We start from the raw sequence: 19,047 nt of genomic DNA on the forward strand, positions 1-19,047 counted from the left end.
GTTTTCTCAGTTAAGCTCCTCACAGCCTGCGCCTTTGATCACGATGGCCGGCTAGGCAGTTGCCTTCTCGATCTAAAGCTCTCCCTTCCTTGGGTGTGGGGAAAAAAGGGGAGGGGCTGATAGAAATTCTTTTTGGCCATTTCCAGAAATTTAGAAGACTCGACTGGCAGTGGCTAGCAGCTACGGCTAGCTATACATTCAACAAGCAGTACCTCAAGCTTTCTTATTCAGGTGAGTATGGTATACATGTAAATGCAGAGACCTATAACTCAACCACTACACTGTAGGCTACACTTCATGATTTAATAGCCAACTTCCTGCTTTCAGTAAAATTATATTTTCTGCCTTTTATAGGAGAAGATGTATAGAGTATCAGCACTGGGTCGATGGAGTCTCCCTCTTCGATCGGCTCTCCAAAGACGTTCCATTTCATGTCTTTATCACACCACCCCCTCACGCAGTGGACAACCCTCTAATGTTGTAACGAGCCCCTTACCTCCCATAGAGGACTCCCCGTTGGACCTCTACCGTCACGTTTTTCAAGATTTTCCAAAGTTTGGTAACAGAACAGCTGTTGTGGACGGCATCACTGGCCAGGATTTCTCGTACAACCAGATTGACGAGCTGACAAGCAAGTTCTCCTCCGGTCTCAATAGAAGTGGATTCAAACCCGGAGATGTTCTCTCCATAGTTGCTCCCAACTGTCCTGCTTACCCAGTTCTATTCTTTGGGACCATAGCTTCTGGTGGAATAGTGAGCACTTGCAATCCTGCGTACACTTCACAAGAACTTTCCTTTCAGTTTCAGGACTCTAATGCTAAGATAGTAGCCACAGTGTCATCATTGCTGCACACAGTACAAGAGGCAATCAAAGGAACAAACATTGAGAAGATTATTGTGATCGATGGAGACTCTCACGGTGGTAGGGACGGTCAGGAGTCTTATCAATCTCTCCTTGACGACAGTGGCTCTTTGTTTAACCCTGTGTCCTCTGATATCCACAGTACGGCAGTTTTGCCTTACTCCAGTGGCACTACCGGCCTGCCCAAAGGTGTCATGCTCACCCACCATAACATCACCTCTAATGTCTCGCAGATGCATCACCCGGAATTGTTTGAATTACGAGAGAGCTATCGACTCATTGGTGTTCTGCCTTTCTTCCACATTTATGGTATGGTTGTGATCATGTTCTCATCAATGCGTTACGGCAGTCGATTCGTTACTGTACCAAAATTCGAGCCAGAAATGTTTTTGGGTGCTTTACAGGATCATAAAATAACTCTTGCTCATCTTGTACCACCATTGCTGCTGTTCCTAGCGAAGCATCCTCTTGTCAACAATTACGACCTCTCTTCAATGAACGAGATACTTACAGGAGCGGCCCCCGCTGGAGGAGAGATTGTGAAAGCAGCAAAAGAGAGGATTGGAATTGAAACCATCCGTCAAGGCTATGGACTTACCGAGACAAGCCCAGTCACTCATCTCATGCCTTTATCACTTGGCATGTCGAAACCGGACTCTATTGGCATTAATATTCGGAGTGTGAGCACGAAGATAGTTGATCCGGAGAGTGGTGGTGTGCTGGGTGTGGGGGAGGAGGGAGAGCTGTGGGTGGCCGGACCCAACGTCATGAAGGGATACCTCAACAGACCAGACGCCACTGAGGCCAGCATCACTCAGGACGGATGGTTCAAGACTGGAGATGTCGGTGAGATTATGGGTTTTGTATAATTATAGAGTTATTTATTTGGAGGTGTGGCACCCACCAACTCACTAACAAAATTCAAAATAATATTCAAACCCTGACATAAAATTAATTATGTGAATATAATACTATTGATACTGAACACAATTGATATTGATACACCCAATTACAGGTTACTTTGATAAGGACGGGTGTTTCTACATCACTGATCGACTCAAGGAGCTCATTAAGGTCAAAGGTCTCCAAGTCGCCCCAGCTGAACTAGAGGCCGTGCTCGTCTCACATCCTAGAATTGCTGATGCTGCAGTTATTGGGGTAACGGACGAGCGACAAGGGGAATCCCCCAAGGCATTTGTGGTCAAGAAGGAGGAGGGGCTGAGTGAGAAGGAGGTGGCAGAGTTCCTCGCCAGCAAGGTGGGGGTAGAACCAATAAAGGCTTTATTAATGTGATAATGTTCTCCCCTGCAGCTTTCCTCCCACAAGCACCTCACTGGTGGGGTGGAGTTCATTGATGTCATCCCTAAGTCAGCCTCAGGCAAAATTCTCAGACGTCTGCTAAAGGAAAAAGACAAATAATTTAGAGCGTTGGAATTTTTGTATTTTAGCTATTTGCTTAGTGTCTGCAGTATATACATTTTTGTGGTTTAATTTTTAACTTTTTTTGACCTACCCAAAAATTCGTTGTTAAGCTTCAATCAAGAGTAGATCTTATTCTTGCTTCTCTTTGGAAGAGAGCTGCATGCTGCATTGATCATGAGCCCAGCCCCACCCCTTTTTCTAACAGAGAGAATAGAGCGACCTTTACCAACTCCACTCGCTGACTGTACATGTACTGGAGAAAGGAGAAATGGCTTGTTCTGCTCCAAGCACTAGCTGTGAAGCTGAGACTAGCCCTAACTCTGCTCCAAGCACTAGCTGTGAAGCTGAGACTACCCCTAACTCGAGCACAGCTCCTGACAGTAGCGGCCCCTCCATATCAACCTCCTCACAATATACCAGACCTAGACAGAGCCCGGCACAGGTGTCGAGAAGAGATGACATAGATATAGAGATGGAGACAACAAACGAGCAGAGGAAGAGGAGCAGAGTTGCTGACGATACAGGAGTGGATATTATGGATCACTCTGGTGTGTGAGAGGTTGAAATAGCGCAAACATTATATAAATTATCGGCATGTTCCGTTTGTAAAATAAAATTAACCCCAATCCAAATTTCGTGTGTGTTTTTACTACCTACACTGCTTATACGTTGCCTAGCTTCAAGTTAGTACACGTGTTACCCTTATCCTTATCACACACACCATTATTATTGTACAGAAGTTGTCGGTCTGCACCCTTGTAGATCGTATATATCTGTTCCCACATGTTAAATACAAATCATGCACTTTGTGTGAAAACAAGAAATTTCACGAACTTTATTAGCAGTCACAACAATTAATTATACAGAATGATCTATCTACCAATCAAGAGTTCATTAGGTGAACTCTTGCTTCTATCTATAATAGTTCTTATTGTCAGTTATTCTCCCCCTCCCCCCTCCCCAGGGCTCTATCACTCCAAGAGGTTCAAGACTCTGTACAAGGATGGTGTATTGCTGTGTCTACCACTCTCCATAGACCATCTCACGGAAAAAACTCCTGACAGGGTTGCTAGGGAAATGGCCCGGTGCTTGCATGAGGTATTTACATTATTAAGCGTAGAAATTCGCTATTTAAGCGAGCCTGTACAATCCTATTGAAATTGCAGCCTTTAATCGAGAAAATTAAAAATTAATTCATAAGGTTTCGGGATCCTTAAAATTGCCGTACTTTTTACTTTTGCTAGCACACTTATTGCAAGTTTTCAATATTTCTGAGCCCCCTCACTCTACTGGCTTGGATGGTAAAGGATTAATTGTTTTGGGAGCTCTATAGGGATTGTGTGTGTGTGTGTGTGTGTGTGTGTGTGTGTGTGTGTGTGTGTGTGTGTGTGTGTGTGTGTGTGTGTGTGTGTGTGTGTGTGTGTGTGTGTGTGTGTGTGTGTGTGTGTGTGTGTGTGTGTGTGTGTGTGTGTGTGTGTGTGTGTGTGTGTGTGTGTGTGTGTGTGTGTGTGTGTGTGTGTGTGTGTGTGTGTGTGTGTGTGTGTGTGTGTGTGTGTGTGTGTGTGTGTGTGTGTGTGTGTGTGTGTGTGTGTGTGTGTGTGTGTGTGTGTGTGTGTGTGTGTGTGTGTGTGTGTGTGTGTGTGTGTGTGTGTGTGTGTGTGTGTGTGTGTGTGTGTGTGTGTGTGTGTGTGTGTGTGTGTGTGTGTGTGTGTGTGTGTGTGTGTGTGTGTGTGTGTGTGTGTGTGTGTGTGTGTGTGTGTGTGTGTGTGTGTGTGTGTGTGTGTGTGTGTGTGTGTGTGTGTGTGTGTGTGTGTGTGTGTGTGTGTGTGTGTGTGTGTGTGTGTGTGTGTGTGTGTGTGTGTGTGTGTGTGTGTGTGTGTGTGTGTGTGTGTGTGTGTGTGTGTGTGTGTGTGTGTGTGTGTGTGTGTGTGTGTGTGTGTGTGTGTGTGTGTGTGTGTGTGTGTGTGTGTGTGTGTGTGTGTGTGTGTGTGTGTGTGTGTGTGTGTTGACTAATTGTTTCTCGATGTAATGCAGACTAAGCACGTGCTTGTGAGGGATGTGGTACGAGTGATGGGGGTGCAATGGTCACTGGATATCTTTGAGAAAACGGTGGTCATCCAGGAGACTGGAGGGAGAATGACAGCCACTGGAGACAAGAAGTAAGTGCAGTGTAGTGGCAGTGTAGGCTGAGGCTGGTAAAGGGTCATATAACTTGAGCTGTCACATTAGGTGTGTTGTGAAAACAATAATTTCCTTGTTGATTAACTCACCTTGCCCCGCTGGTAAAGCACTGTAGTTAGCGTGTCCTTACCTCTCAGTGTTGTGTAGCTGTTAGTCACTTGATCAGGAGGTCTGGAACCAGTCAATATCCGTACCAAACAAGGGGCTAATGCGTTTAGGGGTTAGTTGCTCTCAGGCATTTATCAGCAACCATGTGGTTGCATTCCCTCAGGAGGGCACCAGGTGGCGTGTTTCTAACCCTTGTCAAGGAGCAGTGCTCCGACGAGGAAAGGAAAGATATCTTCTTCAAAGAGAAATTAATTACGGATAATAGAAAGAAAATGAAGAAGAGACTGAAGAAAAAGAATTTGGATGTAAGAGGTTTAATGATAAACTCTACAAAGCCATTAATTGTATTTCTCCCCACATACAATTTTGACCCCCCCCCCCCCCAATGCTCTTTTTTTTAATATCTCCTTTCCTGGAACATCGTACGAACATAATTCCACCACCAACTTGTAACAAATTTAAGTAGCATTCTTTTGGTCCTTACTAATTTTTGGTCAATTTTGACGTCAAGGAATGTGAGGTACGTAAGTTTTAAAGGTACTATTTTCTATTCTGTTATTTTCTGCAGACAATCTGTTCAGACGTGCCGGAGAGCTCCCCCACCATTTCCGAGTGGAACTGCTCCTTGCCTGAGTTGCCTCGTATCAGCAAGAACCTTCAAAAGAGACTGGGCAGACCAGCTCCTCTGAAAAGTGAGGAGGACCTCGGAAGTTACAGCAGTACAAGTATGTATGCAGTTGTGGAAATGTATGACTGTAATTGTTAAAGATGGTGGCCACAGACCCTGGTACTTTCAGCAGTAATGCAATAATTGCACTATTGTGGAAATATTATGTATGAGTTGCATGTTCATTTTTGTAAGTTATAATTATTGTGCATACTGTATTATATCTTGCATTGAAGTTGCTCTTATTACTGCAGGCAAACCATCACTTGAGCCACTGGATCCTGGGCAGTTACAAGAAGAGGAGAAAGCAGCTGAAGATTTTGAGCAAACACTAGATCTAGAATATCAACTTGACTTTAGTTAATGATTCTTATTTTTGTCTTTCACCACCCAATTAATGATGATTCGAATAAGAACGCGGATAAAATTTTTTAGCGCGTCTATTCTTGTTGCCATGCGCAACAACAAACCCCCGCTATAATTATGGGAGCTGCCAGTACGTACATGCAGTAGAAGCAGAAATGAGTGCTGGAGCTAGTAGCAGCAGGGCTACAGAGGTGATCTCAGAGGCGGTGGATGGTGAACTAACTCTGCTCCCAGCCATTTCCTCAGCAAGAAAGAGATATGTTACTGTACGTATGAGACAGCGAATTAACAACCGGCTAGGGAGCAAGTCTCAACCAGAGCTCAATCGAAGAAAGGAATTACGGGTCTCCTCCAAGCTATGCAGTACTGTAAGCATGATTTAATACTGCAAGTTATGCAAGATACTCTTTTATAAGCATCATTCAATGACAATAGACATTGTAGGCATTGACTAACTCAATGTAGATATCTACTTGCAACTAACAGTCTACATAATTATATATAGTGATACAAATTATTATTATTCTCTTACACACAGCTGCCTCGACCCACTACTATAGAGGCGTTTGAGTTGTACAATGCACGGAAGAGCTACCCCTTCCTGGAATATAACGGTCTGCACGACCCTCACCTCAAATCCTACTTCTACCAGTCACAGATGAAGGAAAAACTTGTTAAGAACGGGTGAGAAACAATTTGATTGCATTGCTTACTTGATTAGTGGTTAGACATCATTAAAAGTATGGTTCGTTGTCCCCCAAAAGTGATAGTCACGTACAGTGTGTTAACTTTAAGTTTTAGGTTTCGATTTCATTAGTATTTTCCTGTGCAGATTTGTCACTCGTGATATGTACGTGCTTTGTCGCTCTCTCAAAGACTTCACTGCTCTCCGTGAATTCCAACAGTCTGAGTTAATGAAAGAAGGGAGAGATGCACTCATTGCAAAAGACAAGAGAGTGAGTCAATTAATCTCATTTGTTTTCTGTAATTAACTGCTATAGTATAGCAATCTATGTACTGTGTTGGAATTATGACCTCATTCTGCTTATTCCCACAGAAGAGGACCATTGCCAGTGCACCCCTGCCGAGGATACCAATTAACGCAGAGAGAGAGAAGAAAAGAAAACAGTTCTACAAGCAGCAGCAGGATAAACTATACGAACAAGAGACGCACTTGCTTAAGAAGGACAGACAGGCGTACTTTGCTAAAATAATGGAATTGGAGGAGCGTCGGAAGCAGAGAGAGAAGATTGATATGGAAAGAGACGCTGAGAAACAGCGGAGGGAACTGACACAGCTGAGAGAAGAGTTTGAGGTGCATGATGAAGTATAAATAATACGTATGAATAGCGATAATTACTTAGCATGCATACTATACCTAACTCCTTTGGAGTTTGTGTGAATGAGTGCCTGCTATACGGTTCAGGATGATCGTCAGAGGAGGGGCTGGCTGGATCAGTTGGAGGAGAATGATAGGTTGCGACAGATATACCTCACACAGATGAGGGAAGAGGATAAGATGAGACGTCTCAATGAGGTTTGTACTGTGCCACAAGTTATAGTTGTGACACATGCACGAGTGAGCTGTGTAACAACTGATTTGTTGCATTCCTTGTGCATTCCTTTCCGTGTACACATCACTCCTTTTATAGGACAACTATAGTTTCAACTACTTGTGGTGGCTGTGGAATGCACCAGACGCATGAAAAACGTTTTCTGCCTACCACTGAATCTGTTTAACAGTGTTATACTATAAAAGGGACCGTTTCAGGTTACTGGGTGGAGGTTACTGGGTGGAGGGTGGGCTTTAGGTAACTTCAGCCATACTATGCCATAGTGGCACAGTTCAAGGCTTGACCTGTGCCATATGGCAGATATTGGCACAGTGTTTCCTTTGATCCGCCCACTCAAAATGCAACAATGAAAAGATGGTATGTTCCACGAACAATTTTTGATCGGACGTAATTTTGCACTTCCCCCACTATAATAAAAACAGCCTCAAAAACTGACTCTTGCTTTGAACAACCACAACTTGGTCCAACTTTGATTATCTCAGCTTAAAATGTTTGATTGGATCTGATTTTGCAGTTTTATAGCCTATAATTATAGTACATGATTGTATGCTTTTTAATCCAAAAGGCCTCGTAAATGACTTCAGCCGTAACTTATTCTAGGGAGTAGACAACAGACAGTACTTTCAATGGGGGATCATGTAGGGGGCTTGAGCACCCCCCTGGCCTCCCAAGCCTCAAATTATACATTGGCAATACTAATTGCTGTTGCAAGTCTGAGATAACTTCAATAATTCATTAAATCAGAACTCTGATACATACAAAATACACAGGCTATTTATACAAAAACAATACTAGAAAGAACCTTCTAGAACAATAGTACAGAAATGACTAAATAAGAACATGAAACCACTAGAACTAACACAACACAGTATTTACGGAATCACAGGTTTACAGTACAGTATTTACGGAATCACAAGTCTTTATCTTAATGTTAGTTCCATGTCGTAAGGATACCACATTTCCTCCCCTGTTAAATGTTAGTGTACCCACCATATCGATCAGGCCTGTTGCGATTTCTTTGCGGATATTGTCGAGCTGTTAATGCACCAGTCGAGGGTGACTCATCAGGTGGGGTTGGAGACGAATCAGTTGACTGATCAGGGGAAACTTCAAAATCTTGCAAATCCTTGTGAGCTGCCGTATCGTCGAAATCGTTTGGATTTGTTATATCGTCTTGTGACGACTCGGTGGTGGAAAGAGAATGAGTTCTATCACGTATGTGGTCGATATGTCGACGTAGTATCCTGCCATCACCAATTTCCACTTTGTAAGATACTGGTCCTGTCTGTTGTACAATGCTTCCTGGAAGCCATGTACCGTTTGTTCGGAAATCTTTGAGCATTACTTGTTGACCAACAGAGAACGTCCTTGGTTTAGCATGTTTGTCATGTTGCTGTTTCTGTTTCATCTGCTTGTCAGATACGTTTCCCTCTGTGTTTGGTTTGAGGAGATCGAATCGTGTACGTACTTTTCTTTGAAGGAACAGTTCACTCGGTGAGACGTTAATGGTAGCATGTGGAGTTGAGCGGTATGACAGTAAAAACTGAGCCAATCTTGTTTTCAAACTCAGTCCTTCTCTCTCTCCAGCTTTCATGGCTCTTTTGAACGTTTGTACAAATCGTTCAGCTTGGCCGTTCGTGGAGGGATGGTATGGAGCACTTCGTATGTGTCTTATGCCATTGGCTTAAACAAAATCGCTAAATTCTTGGGATGTGAATTGTGCACCATTGTCGGAAACAATCTGTTCTGGTAGTCCATACCGAGCAAATAGTGCTTGCAGTGCCTCGATCGTGTTTTGAGACGTAGTGGAAGACATCTGAATCACTTCTGGCCACTTGGAATGGGCGTCTACAACCACTAGAAACATTTTGTTCAAGAATGGACCAGCGTAGTCAATATGGATCCTTTTCCATGGGCTGTTTGGCCAAACCCAAGGATGGAGTGGTGCTACTGCAGGTTTAGAGGCTTGTTCCTGGCACGATAGGCACGCTTTTGCTTGGTTTTCGATGTCTTTATCGAGTCCACTCCACCACACGTAACTGCGGGCAATAGCCTTCATTCGGGACATTCCAGGGTGGTTCTCATGGAGAGCACGAAGGGTCTTTGCATGCAGGTTCTGTGGAATGATTGTGCGAATTCCCCACATCAAGCAACCACTTTCGATGCCAATTTCAAGACGGCGGTTGAAATATGGTTGTAGATCCGGTGTCACTTTCTGTGGCCATCCTGATTTGACATACTTTAACACCTTGCTTAAGGTTGGGTCACGTCGGGTAGCCGTCTGCACCTGCTGAGATGTTACAGGAAGAGCTTCGATTTGAGCCACATTGAAAGTGTGAATAGCATTAATGTCAGCCGTTTCGTACGAATCTTGTACTGGCAAGGGGAGACGTGATAATGCATCAGCATTGCTGTGTGCTTGAGTGGGCTTGAATTGGATATTGTAATCATAACCTGAGAGAAAAATTGCCCAACGTTGGAGACGAGCAGCTGCTAGGGACGGTATTCCTTTCTTTGGGCCAAATATAGCTGTCAGAGGTTTGTGATCAGTGATTAACGTGAATTTCCTGCCATACAAATACTGGTGAAACTTCTTGGTACCAAATACCAATGCCAGTGCTTCTTTATCGAGTTGAGCATAGTTTTGTTCGCTTGTCGTTAGCGTGCGTGAAGCAAAACAGATTGGTCTCTCAGCCCCGTCTGGTAGTACATGAGAAATAACGGCTCCAATGCCGTAGGCTGACGCGTCCGCAGCCATGTTGATTGGTAGGTCCGGGTCATAGTGGGTGAGCACATCAGATGATGTAAGTTGTTTCTTTGCTTCTGTAAAAGCTTCCTGACATTCCTGTGTCCATTCCCACTTATGACTCGCTTGCAGAAGTTGGTTGATTGGGTAAAGGATGCTAGAGAGATTCTTGATGAACTTTCCGTAGTAGTTCAGCAACCCGAGGAAGGAGCGAAGTTCTTGAACATTCTTTGGTTCTGGAGCCTGTGCAATAGCATCAAATTTACTTGGAAGAGCTTGGATTCCCTCTTTGCTGATCTGATGACCAAGATATTCTACCGACTTGGCCAAAAAGATACATTTTTCCTTCTTCAATCGCAACCCGTGTTCCGTAAAAAGTTTGAGGACTTGCTCCAGATTGTGTAGGTGGTCTTCTTCATCCACTCCTGTTATCAACAGATCGTCTAAGTAGCAGATAACGTGAGGCACTCCACGTAGGATGGTGTCCATCAGTCTTTGGAATATTGCTGGGGCTGACGCCACGCCAAAAGGAAGTCGGCTGAACTGGTATAACCCTTGATGGGTGTTGATAGTCACGTATTTGGTAGAGTCCTTATCGAGTTCGACCTGTAGATACGCTTGTGACAAATCAAGCTTAGTGAAAAGGGAGCCATTTGCTAGTGTTGCGAATAGGTCTTCGGGTTTAGGCAAGGGGTACTGATCAACTTCAAGGTCTTGGTTGATAGTCACTTTATAGTCGCCGCAGAGTCGAAAACGTCCGTCTTTCTTGGGAACTGCGACCAACGGTGCTGCCCAGTCACTGCTAGGTATTTTCTGGATGATACCTTGTTGCTCCATGCGGTCCAATTCATCTCCAATAGCCTCTTTGGTTGCATAAGGAACAGGACGTGGTTTGAAAAACCGAGGAGTAGCATCTGGCCGTACTCTGAGAGTGGCTTTGTGTGAGGTCACAGTACCTAACTCGTCCTTGAACAATGAATCGTATTCGTGTAACAAATTCTTTAGTGTACCTGCAGGGGGAGATTTGACAGTTGCAATACATTTCCAGTCCAACTGGAGGTACTTCAGCCAATTGCGTCCAAAAAGACTTGGTCCACTTCCAGCAACCACCACCAGCACCAGCCGAGCCACCTGTTCTCCATAATTAACACACACATTAATCTGACCCGTTACCATCATAGCCTCATCTGTATATGTCTTTAGCAAAATATTTGACTTACGCAGCTTGAATTTAGAGAACTTGGCCTTTCTGGTGGCCTCAGAGATAATAGATATTGCAGCTCCGGTATCGATTTCCATCTTGAGTGGAGTATCCTCGATCTTGACTGTAACTGTGATCGGCTGTGTAGAAGGCTCGGTCAATCGGTATAGGTGGTAAGTGTCAGCTTCTGAGTCGGTCGAGCTGTTCCCATCTGGTTCCACTAGGTGAGTTTTGAATCGTCTCTTCTCTGTCTTCTTGAACTGAGAGGGTGGGTTGGAGCGGCAGGCTGGTGCTATGTGTCCCTGCTTTCCACATGAATGACACTCTGCATCCTTGAAACGGCAATCAGCTGCAGAGTGATTCGACTTTCCACAGCGGTAACAAGGTTGGTTTGGCTGCGGTCTCCTTTTGCTTTGTATGCTCTTGATGGAGGGGTTGCTGGCCTTGAGTGCTCTGGTGTTGCTTTCTGCTGCTTCCATTCCCTGTGCGATTTCCATTGCTCTCTTCAAAGTAAGTTCTGTTTCGGCTAATAGTCTTCTTTGCATTGCTTCGCTTCGGAGTCCTGCAACGAAACGGTCACGTAGGGCTTCCGTGAGATACGCCCCAAAATTGCAGTGTGTTGCCAGCTTGCGTAGAGCTGCATCGTATTCTGCTAAAGATTCGTCAGGGACTTGATCCCTTTTTTGAAAATGAAAACGTTCTGCGATCACCGCTCGTGTCGGTTCGTAGTGCTTCCGTAGTGCAGCAAATATTTCTCCCTTTGTCTTCGATTTGGGAGCCTCAGGTGCAAGCAAGTCACATAGAAGACTGTAGGTCGTTGCACCAATGGAGCTGAGGAGAATAGGTACTTGCTTATCATCAGGGACTGTATTCGCCGTGAAGTAGAGGTCTACCTGATCCAGGTAGGTCTTGATAGACTCTTGGTCTGGTCTGTAATTGTTGAGAGTTCCATAGTGTGTGGCTGCCATTGCTGTAGGCTACTTAATCCACAATCCTCGTCGCCAGTGAGATAACTTCAATAATTCATTAAATCAGAACTCTGATACATACAAAATACACAGGCTATTTATACAAAAACAATACTAGAAAGAACCTTCTAGAACAATAGTACAGAAATGACTAAATAAGAACATGAAACCACTAGAACTAACACAACACAGTATTTACGGAATCACAGGTTTACAGTACAGTATTTACGGAATCACAAGTCTTTATCTTAATGTTAGTTCCATGTCGTAAGGATACCACAAAGTCTATGCCCAATTGAGCATGAGCAATCAGGATTGAAAAATAATATGGCAATTCATTTGTTTCTCCGTTGTTTAATTAATGCAGGGGCATACATTCTATTTCACATGCCCCTGCTTCAATTTTTTTACCTGACTTTAGGCAAGTACATTTTATATGGCTATAATTATATAGACATGTAGGGGTCTCTGAGGTTGGCAAGGTGTGTTAACTCTCCAATGCAGGGGCGTAGCCAGGGGGGTCCCCAACCAGCCTGAGTCAAGTATACAAATCACAGAGAAATGTATCTGATTATCCAGCTGAGCACCCCTTCTCTTCCAAATCTTGCTGCAGTTAGGCTGTTATAGCTAGCTAGTATAGCAAGGAAAACGATTCAGTCTCTAAACTGTGAGCTATTCTGGCTTAAATCTATGAACTAGTTCTCTTTCGTGATCATGGGGCCAGCCACAGCTTCTCTATGCAAATAAAGGTTCAGTCACGCCCTACTTGGCACATAAGGTCATTAATAATAGGTGTGGCTTCCAGTCAATTAAATTTCGGCGCTGCGTGGCTAAAAATCGGGCACTTCGCGCCCTCTTTCATCTATGATAGCACCCCTTTTTCTCCAAAATCCTGGCTACACCCCTGCAATGCAGGAATAATATTACCGTACCCTCGCGAAAATACGCCCACCCTTTTCTGCAAGAAGTCTAGGCTTATTAGGGGACTGGGCGTTTAATCGCGAACGGCGAGTTTTCATTCGAATATACGCCCACCCGTGGCCTCAAATCGAGGTTTACACTTTTCTCTATGCCAATTCTTATTGTATTTTCATTTTAATACATAGTATGAACATTTTATTGACAACAACAATGTTATAAACTAATGCATGAGTATGATTAAAGCATGACAAGAGAATGAACATGAAGAAGTGGACTCTGAGTCTGACTCTATTCGTTGCTTGTTGATGTTAGATGTAGCAGAAACTTTTCGAAGGATGGTAGGTCATACTCCTACAGAGCAGCTATATCAGGTACTTTGTTTCAGAAAACCAAGGCAAGGTAACCTGCAAAATTAGCCTGTGTGATAACTTTCTTAGACTTTGTGTTTCCTTTCTCAGCATATAGGACTAGCTACTTGTTCCCTAGACTGGAAATCACGCCCCTTTCTTTAGGGAAAGAGACTGGCCAGGTGACTATCAACGACTCGTCCCAACGGAATGCTTGGAATGTAGTGTGTGCATGAATGCGTGGGAGATATCTAAACCACAATATTGCATAAATTTTATTATTATGTGAGTATTAATATTTTTAGCTGTACAGTTGCAGTATAAATGTTATGTCTACTTAGCTAGCTGTTTGGATATAAGTTGTCTATCAGTACTTCTCCAATGAAGCAATTCTAAAGTTGCTATAACCTGGCTGGCTACAAGGCCACTGCAAAAATAACAGACAGAAGTCAGTAGCAGAGATCAGATATATTTGTCTCTCTGCCAACTGGTTTATGGAAAGTCCCTTTGCTTTGCCCTATTGCCAGCAACATTTGAGTTTCTATTACAGCGGTATCATTGCCACAGACAGGACAAGAACTAGGTACATCCAGGTGACAGCTAGCTCCAGACTTGGACATAGTTTTGCAGCAGTTGACTTGTGATTGAAATTAAGTTTGGTAGGTGGCTGAGCTAGCTAGCTTGCTAGAGTACAAGTAGATCTAGCTCGATCTAGCCAAAGTATACAAAACCGCAACACTGGTGACCACACCCTTTTCCCTGAACCACTTCCGCAAAATTCAGTACGCAATGAAGACGAGTCGTTGATAGTCACCTGGCCAGTCTCTTTCCCTAAAGAAAGGGGCGTGGTTTCCAGTCTACTTGTTCCCTGCATATACATCTTCAGGGGCAAACAGATCCATACAGAGAAAGTTATAATGTCTGATCTTGGTCCAGCAAGGAGTATAGTCTTACTAGCTACTATACCTAAAACTTCCTTTCTTCACTAAAATTATAGTAAACATGTGGCATTCAGCTACTGCGCATGCTCAACTTCTTATTCTGGGTGGGCTTATAATCGAGTGAAAATACCCTTGTGCAAGAACTTTGAAGCAAAAGAGGGGATGGGCGTTTATTCAAGATGGGCTTATTTTCGCGAGGGTACGGTACTACATGTATTTTGGAAGGGCTTCAGCCCCCATAGCTCCCTATTGTCTACCGCCTTGTGGCCAGTGTATTGTGCAATCATAGATACTATAAATTACATGGATATGAAAAACGACGGTAGTTTCCGGTGTTTTGGCTGTCCCACTCATTGCATCGGATGTAGCGGAAGTTTACAGTATAGTATACGATTATTTCAAATAAAAATGGCTACTCAAAAAGAGTCACTAGTTGTTCCAGCACTGAGAGCGTTATTTGAGAGAGTTTTGACGAATTTATGAATGAGAATAATGATGATGGAGGCTCTAAGATAGCCTTGAGTCATGACAAGGATGCATTTTACATGTATATTATAGATCTCAGCAGTGGCGTAGGCAGAGGGGGGCTGACGGGCCGTCAGCCCCCCCCCCTTTTGTGTTTCATCAACTCCAACTCAGCTTGATCTATCAATCTATTCTGCACTGTACTGCAAGCGTAGTTACTAGAATGATGTCATTCAATGGAAATGTGGGCAGGGCCATCTACATGCGCATGCTTACTGCTGATGAAAAGTGATGACCTTTTTTTAGGTAAAATTTCAAGCTATTCAGCGCCTTCTGGCCCTGCTCAATGGATTTGAGCCCTGCCCTTCCCAAAATCCTGGCTACGCCACTGCTCAGAATTTAATACAGATTCTACTACAATTATTATACATGAATGAATGACGAGTATGCTTGGCTGTCTGCTTGGCTGTCGTAATTGTTGACATGGAGTAGAGGCTTTGAACTCAAACGACATGGACAGTGGACATCACTTTCTCATGTCGTTCTTTTGCCGGTCAATGAATGTTTTTCCTTCTTTCTTAATCTCGCCAACTTCTTTTTTCTTGTGAGGTGAGAGTCTGGCTGTAAAAGAAAACATAAACGAAGTCAACAGCATGACATTGTAACATTACGAAAGAATAATCTCTAGCTATACATGTACTTCAGTTCATAATAATGAAGAGCTACCTGATAAAAACAATTGTAGGCATTGGAAGTTGATGGTCATATAAATTAAGTGACACAAAGAGACCTACTTGACAGCATCTATTGTGACAATTTATCGAAAGTTACGGCAGATACAAAACCAAACCATATTATGGAAGGCACAACAATATAATATATTAGCTAACTGCTTGATGTAAAACAAACACAGCAATCCTCTTATAAGCCAAGATTTCGAGCCACAAAGGTTAAAACACACATTTACAGTAAAACATCCTGATTAATCAGCTGTAAAAGCACTAAGCGAGCTAATCACGAACAAAACTTACTTCAGATAGTTAGTTGCAGAGTCAGTCGTGTTTTAGTTGAATTTTCAGCTCTTTTCAGATCATACAGCTATAGCTCTTTTTTCAACTCTGTCTATAACTCATTGATCGTGGCAGTGAGTGTCCCAGAAAATGTCCGGATATACTAACCGTAAACTACGGTCGTTTCATATCCATGTAGTGTCTATGGTGCAATCATACTAATAGGTTCACAGTATACCGGTACTTGCGAAACACCATGTAGATTAGTAGCAGTGGTTTGCTTATCCTAATTAATTATAATTATTATAATCACTAATAATCAACAATAAAATTAATTATGGCTTTCTGTATAGTTGGAGAAGTGTTGGCAGAGGTACGATGAGCATTCCCGGCAGGTGAAGGAAGAGGAAGAAGCACAGAGAGCCTGGGATATGCAAGAAAGAGAGAAGCGGATAAGAAAGAGAGAGAAATTCCTCCAAGTTCTCAAAAAGAGGGATGAAGGTGAATTCCTTTCAGTCTAAAACTTGTCTGTAAATCTAGTGCCTTTTGCTGGCTAGTATTCTCTGTTGTATACAACACTAGCTGTTACTGTAATTGCCAGTGGCTTGATTGCCTCAGTGTTCCTATACCTATGTTTACTATTATAATGACTTTAATCCTCCCCTTATTTTTATGCCTCGAGGCGTAGCCGCACGAGGGATACGGTAAAGCTGACTGTGCATGTGCATGTGTCTGTCTGTGTGCCTGTTCCAGCTGTAACTGCTCAACGGTTGCAATGCGACGAAAACTAACAGCTTCTATAGGCTTCTAGCCACGTTCTCTTGGATTTTGATTTGCAAACTAAAGCTTCTTTCTCGAGTTATGGCTAGTTTGACTCACATTAAAGGCTGTTGCAGTCTCTTCAGAATTTTTCATAGCATCATCTGTTTGCACAAACTTTCTATTCAACATAATTATGAGCTATATAGCCTTGCACTAGAGCACTAGCTTTTTGTTAGCTATACAAGAGTAAAAAAATATCTGTTAAAACAGCTAGCATGCATATGTAATAGTAGCCATTAAATTTTGTGAAACTGATCTCTTTGGACACACCCTTTAATTATTCCTGTGGATGTAATGCGCACGCGCGCTCATTCCCCATGTGTGAGAAAATAATATCCAAGATCCAGATTCTCCTGGCAGAGTCATCTTTTCTTGAGGGCCTGGTAAGCCACCATAATAACAATAATAGATAACAATTATGCATGTACACAAGTCTTTTCTTCTCAATAGATATTATATATACACTGAACTAATCTTGGAAGAATCAATTTTCTTCTTTCTTGAGGTCCTGAACAACAATAGATGCACGTAAATAAGTCTTTTCTTCTCAGTGAGTTTATATATAGATAAGCTAACTTTAATGTAAAATTCATTATAGAAACTACTATAACACTAGAGCGAAAGCATAACATGGCGAGAGGCATTAGCAAGCGTGCGCTTGCAACACTCGTTCACAAAGTGTCTGATACCTGAAAGACCCCATAATTATGAAGTTACATGCATGTATAATTATTATTTGCCACTTTATATAGTGCAATTTGTTTCTCTATACTTCAGAGCTCCAAGAAAAACTGCATGAGGAGAACCACCAACAAGCAGAGCAACTCAAAGAACAGGCCGACTATCTAGAAAAGAGAAAGCAAATGGTGGTAGAGAATGAAGTGTTCAAGTGGAAGGAGGGCTTTCAGAGGAAGCAGGAGAACTGGAGTAACGTTGTCAGCCAACATAGAGAGGCTATGTGAGGCTAAGTAGATGTTAAAGTGTTTATACATGTAGCTGTACAACACACCCATGCATGCAGAGGAGACTGGAACCACTTGACGTTTAGCAGTCACTAATTGTATTTCTCCAAACTTTTCTACTTCGAGCCTATAATACATAATAGTGTTTAGTGCCTGTAAGCTTAAGAACGTTATTTTGGCAGGTGGGGGGGCTCAGAAGCAGAGATACAAGTACATTTAGGATTTGTGTGTACACACATGCAGTATTTGACGATCTCCTCCTATAATTATGTGCTTAGCACCAACCTCCCTCATTTCACTTCCCACACACCTCCCACCCACCCACACATCTCCCACACCCATGCAGGAAGAGGAGACAAGAGAAGCATTTGGAGGAGCTGTTCGACCGCAACCATCTCCCCTCAGTCACCACACGATGCACTCGCAATTTTCGAAAGTTTGGTGGTTCCTCGAGACCAGGTACTATGGAGAAATCATACCCTCCCCAATCCACTACCGTCAAAACTAGATTTACTACCAAGCCAAGAGTACATTTTGTTGAAGTGAGTGCTGTCACCAGTATACTAATGGCATTGTGGGCTATAATTATAAGTAATAAAAGATAAAAGTATACTGCATGTAAAACGTTGTAATAATTCCATTCCAACAGAAAGGGTTGCTCCTGCACTAACCTATTCAATTCACACTACACATTTTTCTTCTACAAGGTCATGTACGTACATGTATACGTATACCGTATGCCTGTATAAATCGAGGGTACAAAGTGGTTTTCGCTGATTAAGCATGCATCTACCACGAATATTTATACCCATGAATTTAATATTAAAATTAAATCTGCTAAAACTTTTCGAACGGCCATTCCACGAAATTTTATACCCTCGAAATACTATACGGTATGTACTGTAGTTATGGGATACCAAGCAATGCATATATATTATAGTTATAAAGTAACTCTGTTTCTTTTTTATAATAATTATACACGCACTGTCAGGCATCTCTACCTAATGAGAGTGCTATGAAGGATAGTGGTGTGAGACAATCACGCGGCGATAATCAGATCATATCCAAGCAGGAAGAGGCGCGTCCATTGGAGGGTGGTGGTGGTGCGGATACAAGCAAGAGAGCTAATACAGCCGATCTCGATCACAACGACTCGTACGATATTCATCTGGAGAGGAGTCGAAAATGGAGCAAGACCGACAGTGATGGAATCCAGCAAAGTGATCTGTCTCCCGTACTGGATAAGAATGGGTGTGCGGGGAGTAAGACAAGCCTTGTCCGAGATGACGTTAGTTTGCTGAGTCAGCAGAAGAGTACAGCCTCTGATCTGATTGGACTCGTACTGGATAAAGCGACGGTTAAGGTTGCAGATCGATAGTGGAGTGGACAATTGAACATTGTTTGTGTGTATTAACTGCTTATAATTATAGGGCGCGTTGTAATGATCGGAATAATTCATTTTGAAAGCTTTACACAATTCCTAC

The 19,047-nt window shown here is 42.9% G+C and overlaps 4 protein-coding genes across 5 annotated transcripts; 3 read left to right on the plus strand and 1 right to left on the minus strand.

Annotated features, from left to right (window-relative positions):
- The first annotated feature begins 112 nt into the window (after window positions 1–112).
- Window positions 113–2,404, plus strand: LOC135332879 (probable 4-coumarate--CoA ligase 1). Its single transcript, XM_064527786.1, has 4 exons — window positions 113–231; window positions 355–1,708; window positions 1,878–2,119; window positions 2,174–2,404. Exons 2-4 carry the CDS (start codon window positions 361–363, stop codon window positions 2,279–2,281), a joined length of 1,698 nt encoding a protein of 565 aa, XP_064383856.1. The 5' UTR covers window positions 113–231; window positions 355–360; the 3' UTR covers window positions 2,282–2,404.
- Window positions 2,405–2,491: 87 nt separating this feature from the next.
- Window positions 2,492–5,656, plus strand: LOC135332894 (uncharacterized). Of its 2 annotated transcripts, none has more exons than XM_064527811.1 (6): window positions 2,492–2,832; window positions 3,249–3,382; window positions 4,319–4,443; window positions 4,737–4,878; window positions 5,142–5,265; window positions 5,495–5,656. In XM_064527811.1, exons 1-6 carry the CDS (start codon window positions 2,553–2,555, stop codon window positions 5,602–5,604), a joined length of 915 nt encoding a protein of 304 aa, XP_064383881.1. In that variant the 5' UTR covers window positions 2,492–2,552; the 3' UTR covers window positions 5,605–5,656. The 2 variants fall into 2 exon arrangements, with proteins under 2 accessions (XP_064383881.1, XP_064383880.1); XM_064527810.1 differs by having other exon boundaries at window positions 2,493–2,832; window positions 5,142–5,298.
- A 67-nt stretch (window positions 5,657–5,723) lies between these two features.
- LOC135332877 (protein lava lamp-like) lies at window positions 5,724–19,044 on the plus strand. The gene is made up of 9 exons (XM_064527784.1): window positions 5,724–5,974; window positions 6,145–6,290; window positions 6,439–6,562; window positions 6,664–6,921; window positions 7,033–7,143; window positions 16,133–16,280; window positions 17,379–17,559; window positions 17,910–18,105; window positions 18,555–19,044. Exons 1-9 carry the CDS (start codon window positions 5,762–5,764, stop codon window positions 18,939–18,941), a joined length of 1,764 nt encoding a protein of 587 aa, XP_064383854.1. The 5' UTR covers window positions 5,724–5,761; the 3' UTR covers window positions 18,942–19,044.
- On the minus strand, window positions 7,921–12,371 carry LOC135332875 (uncharacterized protein K02A2.6-like). Its single transcript, XM_064527782.1, has one exon. The coding sequence runs from the start codon at window positions 12,093–12,095 to the stop codon at window positions 8,865–8,867; it is 3,231 nt and encodes a 1,076-aa protein (XP_064383852.1). The 5' UTR covers window positions 12,096–12,371; the 3' UTR covers window positions 7,921–8,864.
- Window positions 19,045–19,047: the final 3 nt, after the last annotated feature.

This window comes from Halichondria panicea, chromosome 3 (assembly GCF_963675165.1).
Source record: "Halichondria panicea chromosome 3, odHalPani1.1, whole genome shotgun sequence".
NCBI lineage: Eukaryota > Metazoa > Porifera > Demospongiae > Suberitida > Halichondriidae > Halichondria > Halichondria panicea.

Excerpts from the sequence above, each read along its gene's own strand:
- LOC135332875 (XM_064527782.1), bottom strand. The coding sequence starts at position 12,095 with ATGGCAGCCACACACTATGGAACTCTCAACAATTACAGACCAGACCAA.
- LOC135332877 (XM_064527784.1), top strand. The coding sequence starts at position 5,762 with ATGAGTGCTGGAGCTAGTAGCAGCAGGGCTACAGAGGTGATCTCAGAG. Across the intron at positions 6,563-6,663 it reads TCATTGCAAAAGACAAGAGA|AAGAGGACCATTGCCAGTGC; the intron begins GTGAGTCAATTA and ends TTATTCCCACAG. Across the intron at positions 16,281-17,378 it reads TCTCAAAAAGAGGGATGAAG|AGCTCCAAGAAAAACTGCAT; the intron begins GTGAATTCCTTT and ends TCTATACTTCAG.
- LOC135332894 (XM_064527810.1), top strand. The coding sequence starts at position 2,553 with ATGGCTTGTTCTGCTCCAAGCACTAGCTGTGAAGCTGAGACTAGCCCT. Across the intron at positions 4,879-5,141 it reads TGAAGAAAAAGAATTTGGAT|ACAATCTGTTCAGACGTGCC; the intron begins GTAAGAGGTTTA and ends TATTTTCTGCAG. Across the intron at positions 5,299-5,494 it reads CGGAAGTTACAGCAGTACAA|GCAAACCATCACTTGAGCCA; the intron begins GTATGTATGCAG and ends TTATTACTGCAG.
- LOC135332879 (XM_064527786.1), top strand. The coding sequence starts at position 361 with ATGTATAGAGTATCAGCACTGGGTCGATGGAGTCTCCCTCTTCGATCG. Across the intron at positions 1,709-1,877 it reads GTTCAAGACTGGAGATGTCG|GTTACTTTGATAAGGACGGG; the intron begins GTGAGATTATGG and ends ACCCAATTACAG. Across the intron at positions 2,120-2,173 it reads CAGAGTTCCTCGCCAGCAAG|CTTTCCTCCCACAAGCACCT; the intron begins GTGGGGGTAGAA and ends TCTCCCCTGCAG.